We start from the raw sequence: 23104 nt of genomic DNA on the forward strand, positions 1-23104 counted from the left end.
GCTGAGATCGCACCACTACACCCTAGCTTGAGCGACAGAGCAAGACTCCGTCTCAAAAACAAACAATACTATATGCCAGGGGTGGAGGGGAGGTGATGGTGAAGATTAGTGCTACCCTTGGAAATCTGACAGATGCCAGTAAGATGGTCCCAATCATAGTTCCATGTAATTTGTCAGCCTGATCTGCAGAATCCTGATGGATGCTGGAGAAAAATTGTCAGCCAAGTAACCTCAGTAACAATTGCTAGGTTGGAAATTACATCAGTGTTAGAGCAGTTCAGGGCTCAGGTACGTGGTATGCAGCCATTGATTGGGAGAATCCATTCTTACCTACCCCAGTTATGAAACACTTTGCATTCATGTGGAACAGAGAGTATTCCTTTCAGTTTTACTACAGGAACATGTTAACTTCTCTGCTGTCATGATACAGCCTGAAGAGATTTACCACCAAATCCCATTGTTTCTCTCTCCCAACTTAATCCCGAATTGGATAATTTATCTCCATCTCCACTGTAACCTTTACATCATCACTGTCATCTCTAGACCACTCTGCTCTTGAGAGACTGATGGAATCATTATTCAGACTAAAATAGGAAGAATGTTTTATCTATCAAATTGTATTTTTTGTCAATAGTGTTAGAGCACAGACAGTTTCGTTTACTGCTGGTAAGGGTGTAAATTGCTAGAAACTTTCTGAATGGCAGTTTGATTAAATCAAAGAGCTTAAGTTTGTGTCCTTAAATGCCTGCCTTGAATACTCAAGGCACATGGCCTCAAGAAGAAAATTAGAGAAGCATGCAAAGATTTTGTTAACAAAGATATAATCACTGCAGAGTAGAATTTAGAAATTTAAGAAGATTTTTTAGTCATCTGCAACAAGAAAGGAGTCAAAACAGATGTAGGGTCTCAATTAGTAAAATTCTCTCCCTGCCCAGAGATTATGCTGAGTTAAGGGACAGAAATGCAAAGCGTAGCCTGCTTTGCTAGTTATCAGGAATTACACTGTGTTGGGAAAATGTTTCAACACAAAAATAGAACCACCTATATGTAATCTTTTTGAAAGCACAAAATAAAGAGCAATCCTACAACCTTCACTGCTGTGGTCTGAATGTTGGTATCCCTCCCAGAATTCATGGGTTGGAACCTAATGTCAATGTAATAGTATTAAGAGGTGGAGCTTTTGGGAAGCAATGGATTCATGAGGGCTTCACCCTCATGAATGGGATAAGTACTCTTACAAAAGAAGCTTAGGGATGATCTCTTGCCTCTTCCACCTTATAAGGATACATAGCAGGCACCCATCTCTAAGGAATGGGCCCTCACCAGACTCCAAATCTGCTGGTGCCTTGATCTTGGATTTAGCCTCTAGGACTGTGAGCGACATTTCTATTGTTTATAAATTATCTAGTATAAGTAAGATATTTTATTATAGCAGCCTAAACCAGCTGAGACACCCTAAGAAAAGAAAAAATATTTGGTAATGAAAAACAATATGGCATGTTACATGTATGGTGACAAGTATTTGCATTTAAAAATGTATTGGGGCCTTGTTTTGATTAGACAGGAAATTTACCTTTAATATGTAAGTTTGGTTTTCTCTCAACATGACAGTTATAATATGTAATCAGCTTTGTTTTTTTGAAGATTATGTGATTGAGGTTAATGGGAACTGAACTTTCTGTTTCCAAGCTGTCTTCATTTTACCTTTCTATAAAAAAAAAATACAAGGTAACCATTTTTATTGCCCAGTTGTTCAGTTTTATTCAAAGAGCAAAGATTTGACAATGCATAGAATTAACATTGGTTTGTGGGCCACTTCCTGGGCCAGCACCAAAGACTGAAAAAGTATTTTGCCCCCTAAAAGTTGTATTGAGTCTTGTCAAATCACATTGCTCCGTCAGAAGGTAAGACAAGTCAGTGTGGACTGAGAGCAATGTCAGCACCATGAACAGCCATTCCAGTTCCTTTAATCCACTGGAAATCCATGCAGTGAAGTAGCAACACACCATGAGACAAATGGCTCCAACCCAAAGACCAGAGGTTCAGGAGTTTCTTCTTCTTCTTCTTTTTTTTTTTTAATCTGTAGAGATGGGGGTCTCACTGTGTTGCCCAGGCTGATCTCGAACTCTTGGGCTCATACTATTCTACTTCAGCCTCCTGAGTAGCTGGGACAACAGGCGCCCATCACTATGCCTGGCTAATTCTTTTTGTAGAGATGGAGGTCTTGCTGTGTTGCCCAGGCTGGTCTCAAATTCTGGCCTCAAGTTCTCCCATCTCGGCCTCCCAAGGTGTTGGGATTACAGGCATGAGCCATGTGCCCAGTCTAGAAGATCTTTGACTTTAAAGAACAGATCGTCTAGAGACCTTCACAAATGATGAAGTTGACACTACAGTCATGAAATTGAGACCTATAACTGGGCTGGGCTTGGTTATTTACAGAAAAACCTGTGTAAATAATTCCAATTCATGTTAACTTACATTATCTTGCTTAATCCTTTCAAAGCCCTTTTGGAGGTAGGTGTTATCCATCTATATATAATCTGCTACTTGTCTTAGACCAAGCAAGTGAAAATATTCAATCCAAGCATGCTACCATCCATTTCTGGTAGGTTTGGTTTGTTTTCTTTTTAGTTGGCTTTCCTGTTTATTTTGAACTTTTATTCGTCTTCCTATTGAGGTTAGATGTGCATTTTGGAATTGTATCATTTTACATAGAAAAAACTCTTCGGTGAGTTGACTAACATCCTAAGGACAATTAAACCACTTTTAAAGTAGATAATGGAAATCACAAAGTCTGATATTCCACAAAATGGAGTATGATGTTATGGACACTAGAAATACAATACAGGTCATTAGTAATGCTAATAACATTTCCCTGTAGATGCTTTTTAATAACACTGGTTTGTTTAATGTCAAGATATTTGTCGTGAATGGTCACCATGGAAAAATATGATATATTTTTTTTCTTTTTTTTGAGACAGGGTCTCCCTCTGTCACCCAGGTTGGTTGGAGTGCAGGAGTTCGATCTTGGCTCACTGCCACCTCTGCCTCCCAGGTTCAAGTAATCCTCCCACCTCAGCCCCCCAAGTACCTGGGACCACAGGCACATGCTGCCATGCCCGGCTAATTTTTGTATATTTTGTAGAGACGGGCTTTCACCATATTGCCCAGGCTGGTCTCAAATTCCTGGACTCAAAGCGATCTGTCTGCCTCAGCCTCCCAAAGTGCTGGGATTACAGGCATGAGCCACAGTGCCTGGCAGAACAGTATGAAATGTTAATGCCAAAATTTGTTTTAGCTATCATATATAAATCATATTACAAGCATATTATTTGGTTGGTTGGTTTTAGTTCATTCCTTCAGTCAGATGATTTAAAAGAAATGTTTTTCAGGTATCCTGTTTGTGATGTATCCGAAAGATTAGCTTAGAAAGAAAAGTACTTGGTAAACCATTCCTGGTGCGTAGAGCCCTGTTTCTGCTGGGCTTCTTTGGGTTGATCCGTTTCACCGTCTGGTGTCCTAAAAAAAAAAGAAAATATTTTTTATATGGTTTAAATATGCAATAAACAACTTAATACCCACCATCTTTTCAGAGAAAAATAACTGCTTATTTACTCTTCAAAAATACTGAATGGGACCAGCCAACATTAGTAATGGGAAGCAAGCTGAAAAGGATGGGGCTGGGGAGGGAGTGTCTAATTCCCATTTTGAAAACAGAAGATTCACCATTGTTTGTTTCTCTGTTGTTCCTTTGATACTTAGTGATTATAGCTCCGATAATTATGCAGGATTAACCAAACCTAAAGATTAAGGGACTTTATTTATTTATTTATTTATTTTTTGAGACGGAGTTTCGCTCTTGTTACCCAGGCTGGAGTGCAATGGCGCGATCTCGGCTCACCGCAACCTCCGCCTCCTGGGCTCAGGCAATTCTCCTGCCTCAGCCTCCTGAGTAGCTGGGATTACAGGCACGCGCCACCATGCCCAGCTAATTTTTTGTATTTTTAGTAGAGACGGGGTTTCACTATGTTGACCAGGATGGTTTCGATCTCTTGACCTCGTGATCCACCCGCCTCGGCCTCCCAAAGTGCTGGGATTACAGGCTTGAGCCACCGTGCCCGGCCTATTTATTTATTTTTTTGAGACAGAGTCTCCCTCTGTTGCCCAGGCTGGAGTGCAGTGGCATGGTCTTGGCTCACTGCAACCTACAGTCTCCCAGGTTCAAGAGATCAGTGTTCCTCAGCTTCCCAATTAGCCGGAATTAAGGCGCAGACCACCACACCTGGCTAATTTTTGTAGTTTTTGTAGAGATGGGTTTTGCCATGTTGGCCAGGCTGGTCTCAGAAATCTGACCTTAGGTGATCTACCCACCTCAGCCTCCCAGAGTGCTGGGATTACAGGTGTGAGCCACCGAGCCCGGCCTGATTAAGAGACTTTAGAATTCCAAGGAGATATAGTAAATCTTGAGGAATAATATTAGTAATAATACTGAAACTATATTGAAGATTTCTGTGCCAAGTCCTGTGCTAAGCATGTCCTATGGATTAATGCCTTTAGTCTCACTTTAGTCTGATGAGATAGATGGTGTATTGTCTTCATTTTAGAGGCAAGGATATGGTAACCTGGAGAGGTCAAGTGACCTGTCCAAGGCCACACAGCTAAGAATGAGGAGTGTGATTTGAATTCAGACCTCCAGGCCAGATGGGGTCTGCCTTTTGTGTAACCCATTCTGAAGTGTTCAGCTAAGTGATTCAGTGTCCCTTGTCTAATCATCCATGAAAAAGGGCCTTCTGGAATTTGGTACCAGGAATAGTACCCCTTCCAAATGACATAATTCTCTTCTCTTACACAGTCTTTCCTTTTGGCTAAATTATCATTTTTCAGGCAGGGCTTGTTTTGCTACTCTTTATATCACCCAAATGCCAAGTACTTAGCAGGTGCCAGAAAGAATCCTAATTTCCCTCTTATCTATGGGGTAATAGAATCAGGGCCTCTGTCCCCAACAATCCCCGGAACCTTGTGGCAGTTTTTGCATCCAGAGACTGGTTGGGTTTGTAGGGCCGGCCACAGCTGGGGCTTGGGTCCAAGCTGGGAGATTTAGTTATTGGAGGGGCATTAATCCTGGAGCTCAGATCGCCACTCAGAAAGTTCTTTGCATAGGAGGCAAGGTTCGGCACGCTGACCACGCGGCTGGGCACATCCTCCATCTTCTTTTTCTGTTTGTATTAATGGAAAGGTTAGCGCAATGCAATGCCAAAAAAAAAAAAAAAAAAAAAAAAAAAAAAAAAAAAAAAAATTATTGTAAAAGCAAAGAATGCTCTCGCCCAATCAAAATTGTACAGGAGAAGCAGCAACAATTTTATTTATATACTTACATGCTATTTTTTAAAGCACTTTTCCTTCTAATCTTCATTTTATATTATAAAGATATATGTATGTTCACAATCTCTTTACCAGAACTTCTGGAGATGGATGTGTTTTGCAACTAAATTTTGTTGAAGATTTTAGAAGGTCATATAACACCCTCAGCAGGAGCTGGGCCCACCCTAGCCTCAAATGCATTCACATTTCTGGAGAGAAACTTACATTTCATCACACTGAGGGATACATAACAGCTGCAAATGAGATCACATTAGTTAGGTCACAAGTGTATTGTTCTGTGAACTATTTTTTTAAATACTGGTTTTTTTTTTTTTTTGAGATGGAGTCTCTGTTGCCCAGGCTAGAGTTCAGTGGTGCGATCTTGGCTCACTGCACCCTCCATCTCCTGGGTTCAATCGATTCTCCTGCCTTAGCCTTCCGAGTAGCTGGGATTGCGGGCATCCACCACCACACCCAGCTAATTTTTCTGTTTTTTAATAGAGATGGAGTTTCACCATACTGACCAGGCTGGTCTTGAAACCCTGACCTCGAGTAATCCACCCACCTTGGCCTCCCAGAGTGCTGGGATTACAGATGTGAATGATCACACCTGGCAAAAAATACTATTTTCAAAGAGCCTTTAGGATTTTGTGATAGCCTTTAGGATTTTGTGATAGCAGATAAGAGAACTGGATGTGAAAAATTCCAAAAATACGTAAAGAAATAAGAAGTGGAAGATTCTTACTCTTCTTCTTCCCATTACCTAGGTAGAGCTGTTCTTAATACTGACAAATACTCTAAAAAGTTTGGAGAATACAAAAGCTCATAAAAAATAAAAATCACTCATAATCTGCCCAGCCAGATATAAACACTATTAGTACTTTGGACTGTTTCTCATGGGTCCTTTTTTCCCAATGAATATTTCTCTGAGCATACACCAACCCATCAATAACCTGTGGTTACTTTTAAGAAAAATGAAACCAACAGAATTGTAAAATGCATTAAAACCAGTAGAACCAATTTACCTTCATGGAAGGAGTCAAATATCCCGGGTGAGGATTGAAAGAAAAAGATCGATTCCGGTGGGACATTGCACTGGGAAATGCTGTGTAGTGAAATCTTCTCTCTTCCTGAGAAAGCAATACAACTGAGTTTAAGTGAACCTAACCACACAGCACTGGGTTTGACCTGAAGGAAGATGACTGTGAGGGCAGAATACAGAGAAAAGGAAAGTCCAGGGGAGGAAGGGGAAGGCAGTGAGAATCAAACTGCCAGCCGCTGAAGCTTTCAGGAAGCACCTTTCCTCTTGATCTTTTATGTCACCAGCCCCTCTTGTAAAGAAAAGGGCAAGGTTATGCTTTAGGATACCGGAAATCCAATTGTTCTTGGCATGTGAAGGTAACGTACTGCAGAAAGTTAATAAGGCAAAGAAAGAAAACCTCCAGGTATGCAAAGGATTTCACCTTCTTTCTTCCTCTGTCTTTTGTTTACATTTGTGTCTTCTAACATACACAAACGTAGAGAGGGTAATGAAATCCATCCCCCACTTTACCTGTTATAACTGTATGGCCAATCTTGTCTGTATGTGTCATTTTCCACTTTTTTTTCTCTCCTCCTGTGTTAGTATTATAATTCCAGTTATTACATAACTTTCTCTATAAAAACGGTATTTCTAAGAAATAAGGATTGCTTTAAAAACTCACAATACCTGTTCACACTTAGCAAATGAGCAATAATTCCTTATCAGTGTCACCTAATTTTCAAAGCACCGGGAGATACAGAAGGTAGGTGGGTGGGCAGGAGCAGGTGGAGCGGGAGACATTCCCAAGAAATGACCAGCAGGCCTTGGGTGGATACTGAATCAGAGGGAGTTGGGTTCTTTTCAAGGGGTCTAGGGAGTGGCTTTGCTAAGTAGAAAACGTGGTCATTTTTACCAAAAAGAACAACAATGAAAACATCTATTGATTCTACTAAAATTCAAACATAAGCCATTCTAGATTTTCTCATATTCTGTAAGTTAAAAAAAAAAAAAAAACCATTATTAACATCGGGCAAATGCTGTTAGACTTGGGAGTAAAATGATTTTTTTTCCTTCTATTTTCCTGTATTAATTTTTTAGTGAGTATGTCTTCTTTAATAATAGAAAAAAAAGATTTTTTTTTTTTTTTTTTGAGACAGAATCTTGCACTATCACCCAGGCCAGTGCAGTGGTGTGATCTCGGCTCACTGCAACCTCTGGCTCCTGGGTTCAAGTGACTCTCCTGCCTCAGCCTGCCTAGTAGCTGGGATTACAGGCGCCCGCCACCACACCCAGCTAATTTTTGTATTTTTAGTAGAGACAAGGTTTCACCATGTTGGCCAGGCTGGTCTCGAACTCCTGACCTCATGTGATCCACCTTTCTCAGCCTCCCAAAGTGCTAGGATTACAGGTGTGAGCCACCGCGCCTGGCCGGAAAGGATTCTTTATAAAGCAAGATGTTAGGGCACCTAGAGAAATGCTGAGTGCAAGTGAACACCCCTCCCCGGGGAACCCGCAGTGCCTGGCCAGGCACGTGGGCAAGGCGCCCCCTGATTGCCTCACCGTGAGCTGCCTGATGATGTCCTCTCTCTCCTTCAGCCGGGTCTGCAGGCGGCCTATGAGCTGAAGGTCCTCGGGCCTCGACGCTCCCTTCCCTGGCTTCTCTCCAGAATCTTTCAGTCTGTTCCAAGCAGGCATGCAGTCAGGTCCCCCTTAGAGCAATTACTCAACAAGGCGGGAGAACAAGTGCACGCGATGGGAATGCCACCCTGTGTTCAGCCCGGCCGGGGAGGCCCAGATAGCAGCAGAGGCTTAGCTAGGGGCCCCCCAGGGAGATGGCTGGCAGAACCCAGGATCCCAGTTCTGCCAGGTCCCCTGAGGCTGCAGGGCCAGGAACCAAAGGTCCCCTGTGTGCACAGAGTGCTGCACACAGCCGGGCTTCAGGAGCCAGGGATGCTGCTGGGAAGAACAGCCCAGGGCAGGAACAAGCCCCCAACTCCGCCCGAGGCCTGCAGGTTCTCTTAAAGCTCTTGCGCCATCTGCTGGCGGACACGGAGCACGACCCGTGGCCAGTACCCACTGCTTACTTTTTCAGTGTGAAGCCAGGGAGGAACTGGTGGGGGGAGGCGAGCAGGGCTAGGGCTGCAGATGACCTACTGACAGGAGTTGATAAGAGCCCAGGGCTTTGGGTGCGATGACCGGGCTCTAATACTGGCTCTGCTTTTTTCTAGATATGTGACCTTGGGCATCATTTCACCTCTGTGTGGGCCTCGGTTCCCTCTTCTTTAAACTGGCCATGGAACTGGGTGGTTGTGAGAATTCCATGTGATAATGGGCCCCTGGCTTACATAGCAAGTGCCCTGTAGACTATAGCGGTAAAACCTTTCCTGCTGACTTTTGGATGATTTGCTTTGTATTGGAGACAGTGGGGAAGTTTTTAAGAGCTCAGCCTAAAGGTCAGACAGGTGACATTTAAATTCACTTAATGCTGCCTGACCTTGGGCAAGTGGCTTTGCCTGTCAGGACCTGGCTTGCAGCCATCACCTCCTAAATGGTCTTCCTGGCAGTCACCCCTCCCCGTTTCTTCTCAGCAGTCAGGCCATGTCACTCCTGCCCAATGCCTTGCGATGGCTTCCCAGGGCATTCTGAACACATGCAAATACCTTCCCATCAGGGCAGGGGTTCCTCCGCCCATCTCCTTTCCTCCCACTCACCTTCCCTCTCACTCTGTTTAGCCACACAAGCCTTTGGGCTGTTTTCAGGAACGTGAAGCAGGCCCCCTTTGCACCAGGTGTGGCATCTGCTTCGAATGCTCTTCCTCCAGATGGCTCAGGAGTGCCCTCATCTCCTTGTACTTAAATGTCACCTCCTCAAAGAGGCCTTCTTTTGCCCACACTTGCCACTCCCAATCCTGTCTTCTAGCACTTTCACCACCCGTTGTGAATTTAACTGCTTGCTTTTTCTTTTTAGTGAGACTGGGTCTATTTTTGTTTTGTTTTGAGACAAGAGTCTCTCTCTCTGTAACCCAGGCTGGAGTATAGTGGTAAAATCACGGATCACTGCAACCTCAACCTCTCTCACCTCAGCCTCCCAAACAGTTGGGACTACAGGCACACACCACCATGCCCAGCTAATTTTTTTTTTATTTTTTGTGAGACACAGTTTTGCAATGTTGGCCCAGGCAGGTCTCAAACTCCTGGGGTCAAGCCTCAGCCATGCAAAGTGCTGGGATTACAGGCATAAGCCACCAAGCCCAGCCTGTTTGCTTATTTCTTATCTGAGTCCTCAGCAGAATTTGTGAGCCTATGGACACTGTCTTTGTTTTGTTCTTCGCTGTAACTCTGGAGCCTAAAGCAGTGCTGTGCATACAGTGGTCCTTAACAAATATTTGTTGAATGAATAAATACAATATGTGTTCATGAGGGACCAGTGGTAATAACGACTCTACCCTCAAGTACTGTTGTGATGATTAAATGAAATGATACTATTAGAAGAGAGCAAATGCTCATAATTGAGCAGCCCTGATCCTTCTGATTTCTTCCAAGTGTGAGGATTAAACCAATGCTTATCCTCACAGATTCCCAGTGACCTGCAGGAAAGGGGAACACAGCCTCATAAAATGAAGGGAGAATCATGACCCCTTGGCTTGTTCCTCCCCACCCCCACCCCCCGAACTTGATCTGTCACTGAAGCTGGAGTGCAATGGCCCAATCTCCGCTCACTGAAACCTCCACCTCCCAGGCTCAAGTGATCCTCCTGCCTCAGCCTCCCAAGTAGCTCAAATTGCAGGCGTGTGCCATCATACCTGGCTAATTTTGTGTTTTTAGTTGAGATGGGGTTTCACCATGTTGATCAGGCTGGTCTCCAACTCATTAGCTCAAGTGATCTGCCTGTCGCGGCCTCCCAAAGTGCTGGGATTTCAGGTGTGAGCCATCGGGCCCGGCCAGAACCCAGGACTTTTCATTTGAAAACCAGGAAAGCCCAGGGCCACTGGGGTGAGTTGGCCACCCTACCAAATGGCACATTTGCTAGTCCCTCCCTGGGGCCCAAGGCCTCACTTACTCAGCTTCCAGGGCGGCCAGCCGGGCCTGGAGCTGGGCCTGAGCACTACTGAAATCTGCCACCATGGCCTGCATCTCCTTCCGGTGTTCCTGGCGGAGCGTCTCCACCTCCCTGGCCCGCTGGGCTTGCTGATTCTCCTCCAGCAACCTGTGGTGGACGAAAGCACAGCCAGGCTTGCCCAGCTCTGGGGATGGCGCCCCTTGGGTCCTGGGGTTTATTCCCCTCGTTGCTGCCCAGTTTGGGAGAGCTGGGTGGGGAGAGGTTGTGAACTGAGGATACCTGTGGGAAGGACAGCTAGGGTCTCCGAGTTGTGGGGTCCAGGACAAACCCCCACTGTGGGACCCCTTCTCAGCACCCTCCCATCTCAGAAGGAGAAACCTTAGCATAGAAACAGCCTTCAGGCAGAAGTGATGGAGAACAGCCCTGCAGGGGAGCCCCAGAAAACACGCTTTTCACTGGGGGCCAGCGGGGAGGCGGGAGGCTGAGATTCTCTGTCATTATCGCCCAAATGCTGGGACTCTGAGACCCAGGGGGCCGCCAGTCCAGGGTGGAAAGGAGGGTGGGAGTGGGGGGATGGCAGTGTTTCAGCACCCCCCCCCCCCACCACTCCCGGCTGCCTGTGTCTGCAGCCTCCCCATCACTTCCTAGCTGTGTGGCTCTGGGCAAGCTGCTCCCTGCTGCGCCCTCCTCTGCCAGATACAGGTGACAGTGGAACCTACCTTACAGAATTACTGCAAGGAGGAATTGTGTTAATACATGTCTAGAACAGTCCATGGCATAAAGTACATGCTCAACCATTAGTGATAATTTCTCTTACTAGTGAGAAACAGCAGTATCTACAGAAAAGCCTCAGGGGTCTATTGCCCTCAGAGGGTACAAGAAGTTTTTTTTTTTTTTTTTTTTCAGATGGAGTCTCACTCTGTTGCCAGGTTGGACTGCAGTGGCATGATCTCAGCTCACTGCAACCTCTACCTTCTAGGTTTAAGCAATTCTCCTTCCTCAGACTCCTGAATAGCTCGGATTACAGGTGCCCACCACCACGCCCCACTAAGTTTTCGTATCTTTAGCAGAGACGAGGTTTCACCATTTGGGCCATGCGAGTCTCAAACTCCTGACCTCAGGTGATCCACTCGCCTTGGCCTCCCAAAGTGTTGGGATTACAGGTGTGAGCCTCCACACCCGGCCAGCACTTTTTTTGTTGTTAGAGGTGAGGTCTCGCTATGTTGCCTAGGTTGGTCTCTAACTCCTGAATTTAAGCGTTTCTCCCACTTCGGCCTCCCAAAGTGCTAGGATTATAGGTGTGAGCCACCACGCCTGGCCTGGTCCAAGCAAATTTTATGTGATATATTCCTTCCCAGGAGTGGAACCATTGCTCTTCACACTTGGAGGGGGCTGTAATGTAAAATGGTTAGGAGTTGCTAATCCAAACTCCTTATTCTAGGGAGTTGCTAAGGTCACATAGTGAGTCACTAACAGAAACTAAGTTGTTCCACCTTGTCCAGGTGCACTCCTGGCTGCCTCTCAGATGAGCCTCAGGTCAGCTGTTTGCTTGGGGAGGGAGGCCTCATGACCCCAGTCCAGTTAGGGCCTGAGCTCTTTCACAGCCACCTGGCCCTGGCAGGGGGAACTGTCCCTCACCAGTGAGTGTAGGACTCAGAATAGCCCCCATCTCCTGGTGGCTCTCCTCCCAATCTCCACTGGGCATTCTAGTCTCCTGGGGCCTCATTCCACATCCAGATTCCCCTCCTCACACCTCCTGCAACTGGGGTGGCCCTTTCCACATCCAAGCCCTTCCTGGGGCCTCCTTTCCACATCCAGGCCCCTGCTGGGACCTCCTTTCCACATCCAGGCCCTTCCTGGGACCTCCTTTCCACATCCAGGCCTCCCTGAGACCTCCTGCAACTGGGGTGGCCCCAGAGTGTGAACTTTTAACAAAGCTCCCATGAGGGGCACCTCTGGCTAAGCACAACCTCAGGCCTCCAGGACACCCTGGTTCATCTCAGCAAGTGCTTCTGCCTAAAAAAGGAGGATTTATGAAGAATTCCAGCGCCTCTGGAAAACTCTCTTGCTCTGGCCATTTACTACAGCAAGAGTGAAGTAAAGGACTCACAGATAAGAAGGCAGTGGCACTCAGAGTAGCATCCTGGTGACACTGCGTCAGCATCTCCTGGGAATTTGTTAGAAATGCAAATCCTACTTCCAATGCTAATTAATCTAATTAATCCTGGTTTGCAGGCTCCACCCTGGCTCTAGTGATTCAGAAATGCCCAAGGTAGAGCCCAGAAATGTGTTCAACAAACCTTCCAGGTGATTTCTTTTTTCTTTTTTTTTTTTGTAGACAGGGTCTTGCTCTGTCACCTAGGCTGGAGGGCAGTGGCAGGATCTCAGCTCACTGCCGTCTCTGCCCTCTGGGGTCAAGTGATCCTTCCCTGTCAGCTTCCTGAGTAGCTGGGACTGCAGGCGCACACTCCCATACCTGGTGTTTTTTTGTTTGTTTTTGTTTTTGTATTTTTAGTATAGATGGGGTTCTTACATGTTGCCCAGGCTGGTCTCAAACTCCTGAGTTTAGGCAGTCTGCCTTGGCCTCCCAAAGTGCTGGGATTACAGGCATGAGCCACCACACCCCTCCCTTCCAGGTGATTCCAATGCAAGTTCAAGTTTGAGAATCATGACAACAGATTGTTTCTTGAATCAGTGCTGTGTGCCAAGCATTGTTCCAACACTGTACATGTTCTCTCTTTCAGTTCTTCGACAACCCTGTGAGCTAGGCCCTGTTATCCTCCCATGCTCTGGGCCAGTGAGGCATGGAGAGGTCAAGAAACTGACCCAAGGTCATGCATCAGAGGCAGAGTTACCAACGTTGATCAAAGTGCAAACCCCAGCCTTCCCTAACAACTACAGTGCAATGGAAAGCCTCGCTGAACCTTTTTTTTCCTTTTTTTTTCTTTTTTTTTGAGACAGAGTTTTGCTCTTGTTGCCCAGGCTGGAGTGCAGTGGCACTATCTCAACTCACTGCAACCTCCACCTCCCAGGCTCAAGCAGTCCTCCCTCCCCAGCCTCCCAAGTAGCCGGGACTACAGGTGCATACCACCACGCTTGGCTAATTTTTGTATTTTTAGTGGAGATGGGGTTTCACTATATTGCCCAGGCTGGTCTTGAACTCTTGACCTAAGGTGATCTGCCTGCTTTGGCCTCCCAAAGTACTGGGATTACAGGCATGAGCCACCGAGCCAGCCGAGGCTGGAGTCTTATCCCCATTTTACAGAGGACTCAGTCTGGGAGAGGTCAGCTGACTCACCAACGTCACACAGCTAGTTAAGAGCGTACAGCTAGTTAAGAAGACACCACACGGTCTGAACTACTCCACCACACTGTCTCCCTAAGATTGGATTTGATGACACTTTTGGTGTCTTCTAGGTCCAATTCTCGTTCTCATAAATGCCATGATTTGCAGGGAACAGGACACCCTCTTCTATTTCAAGGCACTTCCTCTGCGGTTTTGAGATCTAGAATTTCTGGCGCTCTGGGACTTTTCATGAGTTCGAGTAGTATCTGTGAGATGCTGGAGCATTAAGTATCTAGTGTCTTGCAAGGCAGGGTGCCGGAGGGAGTGACCCATTTCAAGGCCTTGGCTCAGCGAGCCGCTGTTGGAGGGAGGGAGGGACGCTGGTCGGGGGCGGAGTCACAGACCTGCGCTGGTCACGGAGCTGCTGCGCCTCCTGCTGATGCTGCTCCACCTCCGAGCGCAGCCGCCGCACGGCGTCCTGGAGCTGAGCGTTCTCCTCCCAGAGCCTGCATCCCTCGCCGGGACCCTGCCCAGCAGCGCCTGATGGGAAGCTGGCCTGGCCTGGGCCACCCTGTTCCTGAAAAGGCAACCGGGAGAGCTGTTTTCAGGAGGCACAAAGGGCCAGAGCAGTGCTGCGGCGAGATGGAGATCCACGGGTGCCCGGCGCAGGCTGGAGCCCGAGACAGGTTCCTGGGTCCCCTGTAGGGACCCCCATCCAGTCTCTTAAACTTTTCCTGCTGCCGGGCGCGGTGGCTCACGCCTGTAATCCCAGCACTTTGGGAGGCCGAGGCGGGTGGATCACGAGGTCGAGAGATCGAGACCATCCTGGTCATCATGGTGAAACCCCGTCTCTACTAAAACTACAAAAAATTAGCTGGGTATGGTGGCGTGTGCCTGTAATCCCAGCTACTCAGGAGGCTGAGTCAGAATTCCCTGAACCCAGGAGGCGGAGGTTGCGGTGAACCGAGATCACGCCATTGCACTCCAGCCTGGGTAACAAGAGTGAAACTCCGTCTCAAAAAAAAAAAAACAAAAAACTTTTCCTGCTTTGGGAGTTGGCCACATCTGGCCCTTAGAGTTTAATAAAACTTCAGAGCCAAGAATGGGGCTTGCATCCAAATGAACAACCACACTCCACCTGCCCCAGGCCCTTGCTGTGCTCTCTGCCCGAGGTATCCGCCCTGCCTGCCTCCGTGTCCCTTAGTGAAGCGAAGTGTTCAGTTAACTGACACTGCTCAGTGAAGCCTTCCCCACCTCTCAGGGGAGAACTGATGAGCTTTCTCTGATACAACCAAATCTCGCCAGCTCTGACTCTGTAAGGGGTGACATGGAAGAGAATATGTTTTCATGCTGGTTTCCTTCGCTGGATTGGGAGCTATTCATCGCTTTCCAACTGTGTAGCACCTAGCATGGTGTATTCTATAGGTACCACGTGAATGCTTGCTAAAGAAAATTGTTCTAGAATGTCAGTAGTTCAGGTAGAAACACAAAGATTGCAGTTCAACAGCAAATGGGGTCAGATTTAATCTGTGACTAGTGAATGTTACAGTTTTCAAATTCAGATATGCCCGACAGCTTGTGCCTGTATTTGCTCGCTGCACACAGTAATTGCACAGCTGTGCCCTGGGAGAATCTGTGACCCAGGTTCCATGTCTCTGCCTTCCTGCCCTGGGGTTGGCATGGTGGGGGATGCCTGTGGGCACCCACTTGGCACTCTTACATGCCTAACCTGGAAGAGCAAGAGCAGGGGGGTTACTGCCCTGTGGGGACCACCCTTGATGAATGGGGGATAGAAACAGATGGAAAAATGCATTCCCCTCTTGGGTCTCTGAGTGGCAGGGATGAATGAAAATTAGGTCCCAGCAGGACAGAACTCCACTTAGCTCAGTGGTAGCCAGCCTGGGGCTGCAGCCTGGCATTGTGTCCCCTCCCCTTTCCTTTATGACTTGCTGCCCGGGCTCTTCCTCTTTGCTGACACCCCGGCATCTGTGCTCTGTGCAGGATATCACCTGAGACCACACTTTCCTTCTAGACGGTTCAGGGCTTCCCTCCTCTGAGGCAAAGGAGAGGGCTGGGGCACAGGTGGCCAGGTATCGTCCCATGTACTCAGTGCTCCCTGGCTTCCATCCAGAGCCCTCAGATGAACACTGACTCCCTCCATAGCCCAGGCCCCAGCTGTCACCATCCCACACTTCCCCTGTCCCCTTCCATTGGTACCAGAGGCTCCCACTCATCTAAACAGTTAATGGAACACGTTGTGTCTTCCCTCTGTTAGACCTAACCACTGGGCTAACCTGTGATTCATCATTTGTTAATATTTTTCACATAAATCCAGAAATCACCTTCCTATGCTCAGCAACAGCTAAGTCAGGCACACGTGATTCCTATGTCCCCAGGACTTTCAGCAGAACTGGGCCACCAACAAATCTTCACCATCCACAGACACTGGTGGAGACCCTACTGAGAGCCAGGAGTGGGCTGGGGAGGCAATGAGGCAGAACAGACGGGTTGTCCTCAGAAGACTCCTGATCCAGTCTAGGCAACAAGGACATCCATGAAATGGCATGTCCCCAACAGGACCAGGCAGTAGATCCTAGAGCCAGCTGAGCTGTCTTGGGAGGACGTGCGCCAGGATCTCAGAGCCAGCCACGGTGTGTAAGGGAAGCCCCCAGCATGGGATACCCTATGCAGCATTCCAGGCAGGAGGAGTTGCACAGGCGGAGGACAAAGGGAGGGTGCAGATGCCGGGTTTATGAACTGCGGGGAATACGGCAGGACCTATAGGTCATTGTCAGTGGTGGAGGCTTTTCAATGCCAAGTTGAAGCATTTGGAGCTTTCTCCAGTGGGAGCCACCAAAGGCTTTATGAAAAGTGGTGCTGGGTTTTGGCGGAATACCTGAAGCCATACACCATGGGCTGGAGGGAGAGGGGGCTGGGCTGTTAGGAGGTGACTGTGCCATCCAGCTAGACCAGGAATGATGGACATGCAGGGAAGGGACTGATGGGCAAAGTCTGAGCAGGAAGTGGAAGAAGAGTCGGCACTGAGCCTGGGTGACAACAAGGCTGCTCCACTCAGGGGAACAGCAAAGGCTAGATGGAGCCTATCTGGGAGATAGTCTGAGAACTTCCCCTGCAGATCCAAAGGAGTGGCCCAGAGCAGCTGCGCTCAGGGCCTGTCTAGCACCAATACCCTGAGATACGATTGTGTCTGAATTATAAATAACATGCAGCACTTAAAACCTTTTTTTTTTGCTTGACGAGACCCCGCAGTATCCCTCAGGCCTGTGGAGAAGGGTCTTCCCCACTTCGGGCAGGGGACAGGGGAATGACCAAGTACCCAGAGCCCATTCTTTTTTTTTTTTTTTTTTTTTTTTTTTTTTTTTTTTTTTTGAGACAGGTCTTGCTGTGTTGCCCAGGCTGCGGTGGTACAATCATAGCTCACTACACTCTGAAACTCCTAGGCTCAAGTGATCCTCTCTGCTCAGCCTCCCGAGCCAGGATTACAGGCATATGCCACCACGCCCGGCTAATTTAAAAATTTTTGTAAAGATAGAGTCTAGGCTATGTTGCCCTGGCTGCTCTTGAAATCCTGGCCTCAAGAGGTCCTCTGGCTTTGCCTCCCAAAGTGCTGGATTCCAGGTGTGAGTCACTGCACTAGGCCTCAGATCCCGTCTTTTATGAGGCTTCTCACTGTGGCCCCGATGCTGCTCTGGGAAGGGTGTGGCTGGGGCAAGGGAAAGCGCAGGAGTGCTGACCTCTGTGGCGATGGTGTGGTCCTCGCTGTCCCCTGGACACTGGCTGCTGGCTTGATGTTGGCCCAGAGCCCTCAGCTCAGCCTGCAGCGCCTCCAAGTCCTTCTGGTGCCCAGAGCAGGCAGCTTGCTGCTCCGACAGCTCCTGCCTGAGGGACTCTGGAAGAGGGAGAGCAGTGGGAGTCAGGTGCTGGGTCTAGGCTGGAGCCTGTCTCATGGGGACAACAGTCTCTGGAGCAGGGGTGGGTGGAGTGGGTGGCTGCTGAAGGCTTGTGGTGGGTTGAATTCCCCAAACGTTTTTCAAGATAACAGTAACCACAGGACTATGTGTGAAAACTTCTCATTAAAGCCCCACAACCATCCTTTCTGGTATCAATTATACCCCTCCCCACCCCTGCTCCATTTTAGGATGAGACAGGGTGAGTACAATCCCCAAAGCCACACAGCTATTAAATGAGGGAGTTGGGATGCAAAATTTCAAGTGGTTCTTCACTCTGAACCCCCTGCTTGCCCACTACTGGTTGGTTAGGATGGGTGGCAGGTGAGGGCAGGATGGCCTGAGCCCAGGGCCAAATCCTGTGGCAACGCTTGACCTCAGCATCAAGTTAGGAGACCAGGCAAAGAACAGGGCATTATCAAATGAGCCGAAGGCCTCTTCTGGGGGTGATGGTCTCAATTTGGAAAATTTCAAATTTATGTCAACTCTTTTTTTTTGAGATGGAGTCTCACTCTGTCACACAGGCTGGAGTGCAGTGGCACGATCTCCGCTCACTGCAGCCTCCGCCTCCCAAGTTCAAGCGATTCTCCTGCCTCAGCCTCTTGAGTAGCTGGGACCAGGAGTGCACCACCATGCCCGACTAATTTTTGTATTGTTTTTAAGTAGAGATGGGGTTTCACTATTTGGCCAGACTGATCTTCAACTCCTGACAAATGATCTGCCCATGTTGGCCTCCCAAAGTGCTGTTACAGGCATGAGCCACCATGCCCGGCCAATGTCAACTCTTAAGGAGACAAAATGTTCACAGGTTCTTCCCATGAGTGGGAGGTTTTGGCTAGATCATGGAGGTAGGAGATGGTATGACATCCCAGCAGGTTAGGGACTAAAACGGAATCACCCAGGAGAAATGTGGGCATTCTCTTTAACTCAGGGGAAGAGTAAGGCCAGAAACTCTAGCTTCCCCTGTGAGGATGCAGACTGATTTCCAGTAGTACACTAGACACTTCCCAGCATGATGGAAACAATTATTTCAAAATGAATATTTTCTGATAGAGCAGATGCTAAATAGTAAGCTATTCCTTTAAAAAAAAGATACTTTCAAAGTGCTTGTAAATTTGGTACTTTACTTTTCTGTTAAAAACTTTTGAGACTCTGTATCTTAGTTATTGCAAATAACCTTTGAAACATTGTTCTGATCACTCCATAAGCACCTAGCACAGGTTTTAGTACAGAGCAAGTGCTCAACATGTATTTGTAAAATAAACAAATGATCTTTAGAGTGAAAATGGATGATGTGGTAAAAGTGTATTAGTTATAAGAGCTTTCCTATAAGCTTACTAACCTTGTCTCAAAGGTTAAGTATATTAAACACACGTAAAAGCTTAGTATATTTGGATGATATTAAGATGAAAAATTTATGTGGTCATCTTTCCAGCAAAATTTTGATAAAGTGATTTCTATGGCTTATCTTCCTTTTTTTTTTTTAAAATCTCTAAACATAACCCCATCTTTTGAAAACTGTTATCACAAGATATATGTAATAAAACTCTTTGGCAAATAATAAATTATAGGGTATTCATTCTTTACCCTCCTCCTTCTCTCACACCTTCCCATCATTCATCTATCCATCCACCTATCCATCTATCCACTGACCCATCTATCCCTCCATCCACTTGCCCATTCATTCACCCATCTACTTATCTACCCATCCACCCATTCACCATCCATCCATCCATTCACTCATCCATCCATCCACCTTTCTATCCATCCAGCCAGCCATCCACCTACCTGTCTGCCCACCTATTTGTGTACCCTTCTGTCCATCCATTCATCCATCTACCCATCAATTGCCCACCCAATCATCTACCCATCCGTGTGTCCACCTATTTGTCCGCCCACCCATCTGTCCATCCATCCACCTCCATCTGTCCATCCATCTATCTATCCTTCCTCCTGTCCATCCATCCCCCGATTTTTCTGTCCGTCCACCTGTCAACCCAGCCACCCATCTAACCACACACCCATTCACCTGTCTACCCACTCACCCATTCATCCTCCATCCATCTGTTTATCTACCCATCCAGCATGTCAGAGCCCCAACCCTCTAGTAAACACCCACCCTCTCTGCCCTCTTCAGTAAACATTCATTTACTGAAGTCCCACTGTGTGTCAAACACCCAAAGCAGTTTCTGTGAGCAGCTGTGTAAACTTTAGTAAGTGTCTCTTCACTACCTGCCTAACGTCACTCAAGTTGGTTTCTGTGAGAGGTACAAAAACAGCCCATAAGATGTCCATTTCTGAATCCCTGAAAACCGAGTCTGTTACCTCACATGGTCAAAGGGACTTTGCAGAGGTGATTAAGGATCTTAGACGGGAGATTACCCTGAATTATCTGGGTGGGCCTCAGTCACAAGGGTCTTTATAAGAGGGCTGTAGGAGGGTCGGTGAGAAAAGGGTTGACTGTGGAAGCAGAGGTCAGAGAGAGAGAAAGAGGGAGAGACAGGGAGAGGGAGAGAGAGCACGTGATTTGTGACCTATAGTATTACAGGTCAGTTGTGTCTCACACAGATATTAGAAGAGGAATAATCAGCACCAGGATTATCTCATATCAATCTGCCATTGCCACAGGTGCTCGCACTTTGAAACCTATGCTTTGTTGTCATCACAGAGTCCACAAAGTCCTTTCTTCCCAGGACTGGTGCTGAGAAGCCCAGCCTTTCCCCAGGCTCTTTCCAAGGATCTCTCTGGATTCTTTTATTTATTTATTTATTTATTTATTTATTTATTCATTCATTCATTCATTCATTCATTTATGAAACAGAGTCTCAGTCTGTCAGCCAGGCTAAAGGGCAGTGGCATGAACTCAGCTCACTGCAATCTCTGCCTCCCAGATTCAAGCAATTCTGTCTCAGCCTCCCGAGTAGCTGGGACTACAGGCGCATGCCCGGCTAATTTCTGTATTTCTGTAGAGATGGGGTTTCACCATGTTGGTCAGGCTGGTCTTGGACTCCTGACCTCATGATCCACCCACCTCAGCCTCCCAAAGTGCTGAGATTACAGGTGTGAGCCACCGCGGCCAGCCTCCCAATTTTCTTCAGGGAAGAACAGGGCTGCTGTGGAGTCAGAAAAGCCAGGGAAGGGGCGGCAGGGACATCTGCACTGGCAGCTGCTGTTGAGTGTTGGAATCACCAGCCTGACCTGTACATGGGGAGCCTTGGACCTGAGCCTTGTGGCACAGCCTGTGTTTTATCTCTACATGCTGCTAACTCCAGCATTTCCCAAGTGGAAACCACCATTCCAGGGTAGCTGCTAACTGGGAAGTCTACAAAACTCTTTCCTTCCTGCTCCTCACACCACTTCCTTAAAAACATGCAGTCAGTGGGACACCCTTTCTAATGAGAACTCAACCAAGCAGCAAGATGGAGCCTACTCACTTAGGGATGTAAAGAAAATGCTCTTCTCCAGAATTCCCTTTTTACTTTTTTTCCTAATTAATTTTCTTTGTAGAGATGGGGTCCTGCTATGTTGTCCACGCTGGTCTCGAACTACTGGCATCAAGTCATCATCTCTCACCTTGGCCTCCCAAAGTGCTGGGACTACAGGCATGAGTCACCACACTCAGCACCCAGAAATCTCTTAAGGAGAGCCCTGTCTAGGTTTGGAAGAAATATTTAATAAAGGCAACATGATCTTTAGTGCTCTGCATGAAATGATGAGAGGTATTTGTCTTGCTCTTAAGAGTGACAGGAAAGATGAAAGTGAAGGAGAAAATGAGTGACAGGAATGATCTACAAAAATGGAGAGAGGTCTCTAGAGTCAGGCATGCAGCACCGGAATCTTCAGTCATCATTTAATAGGGAACACTCGCATAGCACTTACTGCATACCAGGCTGTATGCGAAGCGCTTCTCGTGTATACTCATGTAATTTTCATTACAGCCCAATGAGGTGAATGCTATTATTATCCTCATTTCTTAGATGGGAGACTGAGGCACAGAGCAGTTAAGCAACCCTCTCCCCAAAGTCACACAGCTAGTGAATGTCAGAGCTGTGCTTGACACCCAGGCAGTTTGGCTCTAGGGATCATCTTAACTGCCTCTGTTAACTTCCAAGATGCTTGGTGTGAGTGGTTCTATTGATGTGGCAACTGAAAAAGGGCAGAGTTTTGTGCTGGGGAAGATGTGGGGGCAGTCAGAGGAAGCAGCATGTGGAGGCCTGAGAGCCCCCAGTTTGTAGAAATCTTCAGAACAGAAATGAGAGGTTGAGGTAATGCCATGAAACTCATATGAAGGCTCAGAGATCTGGGTTATATGCAATAATAATAATGATGATAATGACAATATCTACATTCACTGGGCTCATGTTATATGCTAGGCACTTCATATTTAAATCTCATTTAATCCACATAGTGAGCCCATGAGGTAGGGACAATTGTAATTCCATTTTATAAAAAGGGAAAATGAGGCTCAGAGTGAGCCATCCCAGGTCTCACAGCTAGTTGATGGCAGAGCCAGGACTGTCCCTGACCTATGTGCCTGAGAGTCCTGGAGCCCCAGCCTGTGTGCCCGAGACCCCTGGAACCCCGGCCTGTGTGCCCGAGACCCCTGGATCCCCTGTGTGCCCGAGAGCCCTGGAGCCCCGGCCTGTGCGCCCGAGAGCCCTGGAGCCCTGGCCTGTGTGCCCGAGACCCCTGGATCCCCCATGTCCCCGAGACCCCTGGATCTCTGGCCTGTGTGCCTGAGATCCCTGGATCCCGGCCCTCAGCTTGTCACTGGTTTCTACGTGCAGACCCTGCAGACGGCCGGGCCCTCCCCGGTGCACTGCTGGTGTATACCTAGCAGCAGGGCCTGCTGGGCCTGCATCCTCTCACGCTCCTCCTGCAGCTCTTGCCTGGCCTTTTCCTCCAAGGCCTGGAGCTCCAGCCGGTGCGCCTGGTGTTGGATCTGGAGGCTGTGGCTGGATTCCTTCTTCAAGCGCTCCTCTGTGGCCTGTGGGAAACAGTGTGGACAAGGAAGCATGTGGGGACAAGTGGTCACAGGGTTGGGAGACTCGACTCCTTTCCCAAGCTCTTCTGAGCCAGGGTGGTCTGAACGCTTTCAGTCTCCCATGGAGGGCTTATCAGGCTACAGAGAACGCTGTGCAAAGGCCGGGCCACAGCAGCCATTTTGCCCCGTGTGAAGCCACCCTCTTCCACAGCTGATTGGGCCAGAGCGGACACCCGTTCCAAGCTGGGCCAAACAGAGTTCCTTTAATGGAAATTTGGTATGAAGAGGTGGGGAACAGAGAGAGCAGAAGAGACTGACAGATACTCTGTGGCTTCAAATTTACTGTACTCTGGAGCTCTGAGGTAATATCTGACATCTGCCCCAGGACGAGTGGGGTGGAGGCAGCCGTCTGTGGAGGCAGCCCA

At 47.6% G+C, this 23104-nt stretch overlaps 1 protein-coding gene across 1 annotated transcript in view; it reads right to left on the reverse strand.

The window, feature by feature from the left end:
- Positions 1-1736: 1736 nt before the first annotated feature.
- FAM184B (family with sequence similarity 184 member B) overlaps positions 1737-23104 on the reverse strand; it is a 137705-nt gene continuing 116337 nt past the window's right edge. Inside the window, exons 11-18 of the mRNA XM_003927463.4 lie at positions 22529-22682; positions 17483-17637; positions 14132-14304; positions 10442-10588; positions 7943-8060; positions 6387-6491; positions 5017-5216; positions 1737-3519 (exon numbers count right to left, since the gene is read on the reverse strand). Of these exons, the coding sequence (XP_003927512.1) occupies positions 3426-3519; positions 5017-5216; positions 6387-6491; positions 7943-8060; positions 10442-10588; positions 14132-14304; positions 17483-17637; positions 22529-22682 (1146 nt within the window). The 3' untranslated portion in view covers positions 1737-3425. The remainder of the gene's footprint in view (positions 3520-5016; positions 5217-6386; positions 6492-7942; positions 8061-10441; positions 10589-14131; positions 14305-17482; positions 17638-22528; positions 22683-23104) is intronic.

The sequence above is a fragment of the Saimiri boliviensis genome, chromosome 3, assembly GCF_048565385.1.
Source record: "Saimiri boliviensis isolate mSaiBol1 chromosome 3, mSaiBol1.pri, whole genome shotgun sequence".
Taxonomy (NCBI): Eukaryota; Metazoa; Chordata; class Mammalia; order Primates; family Cebidae; genus Saimiri; species Saimiri boliviensis.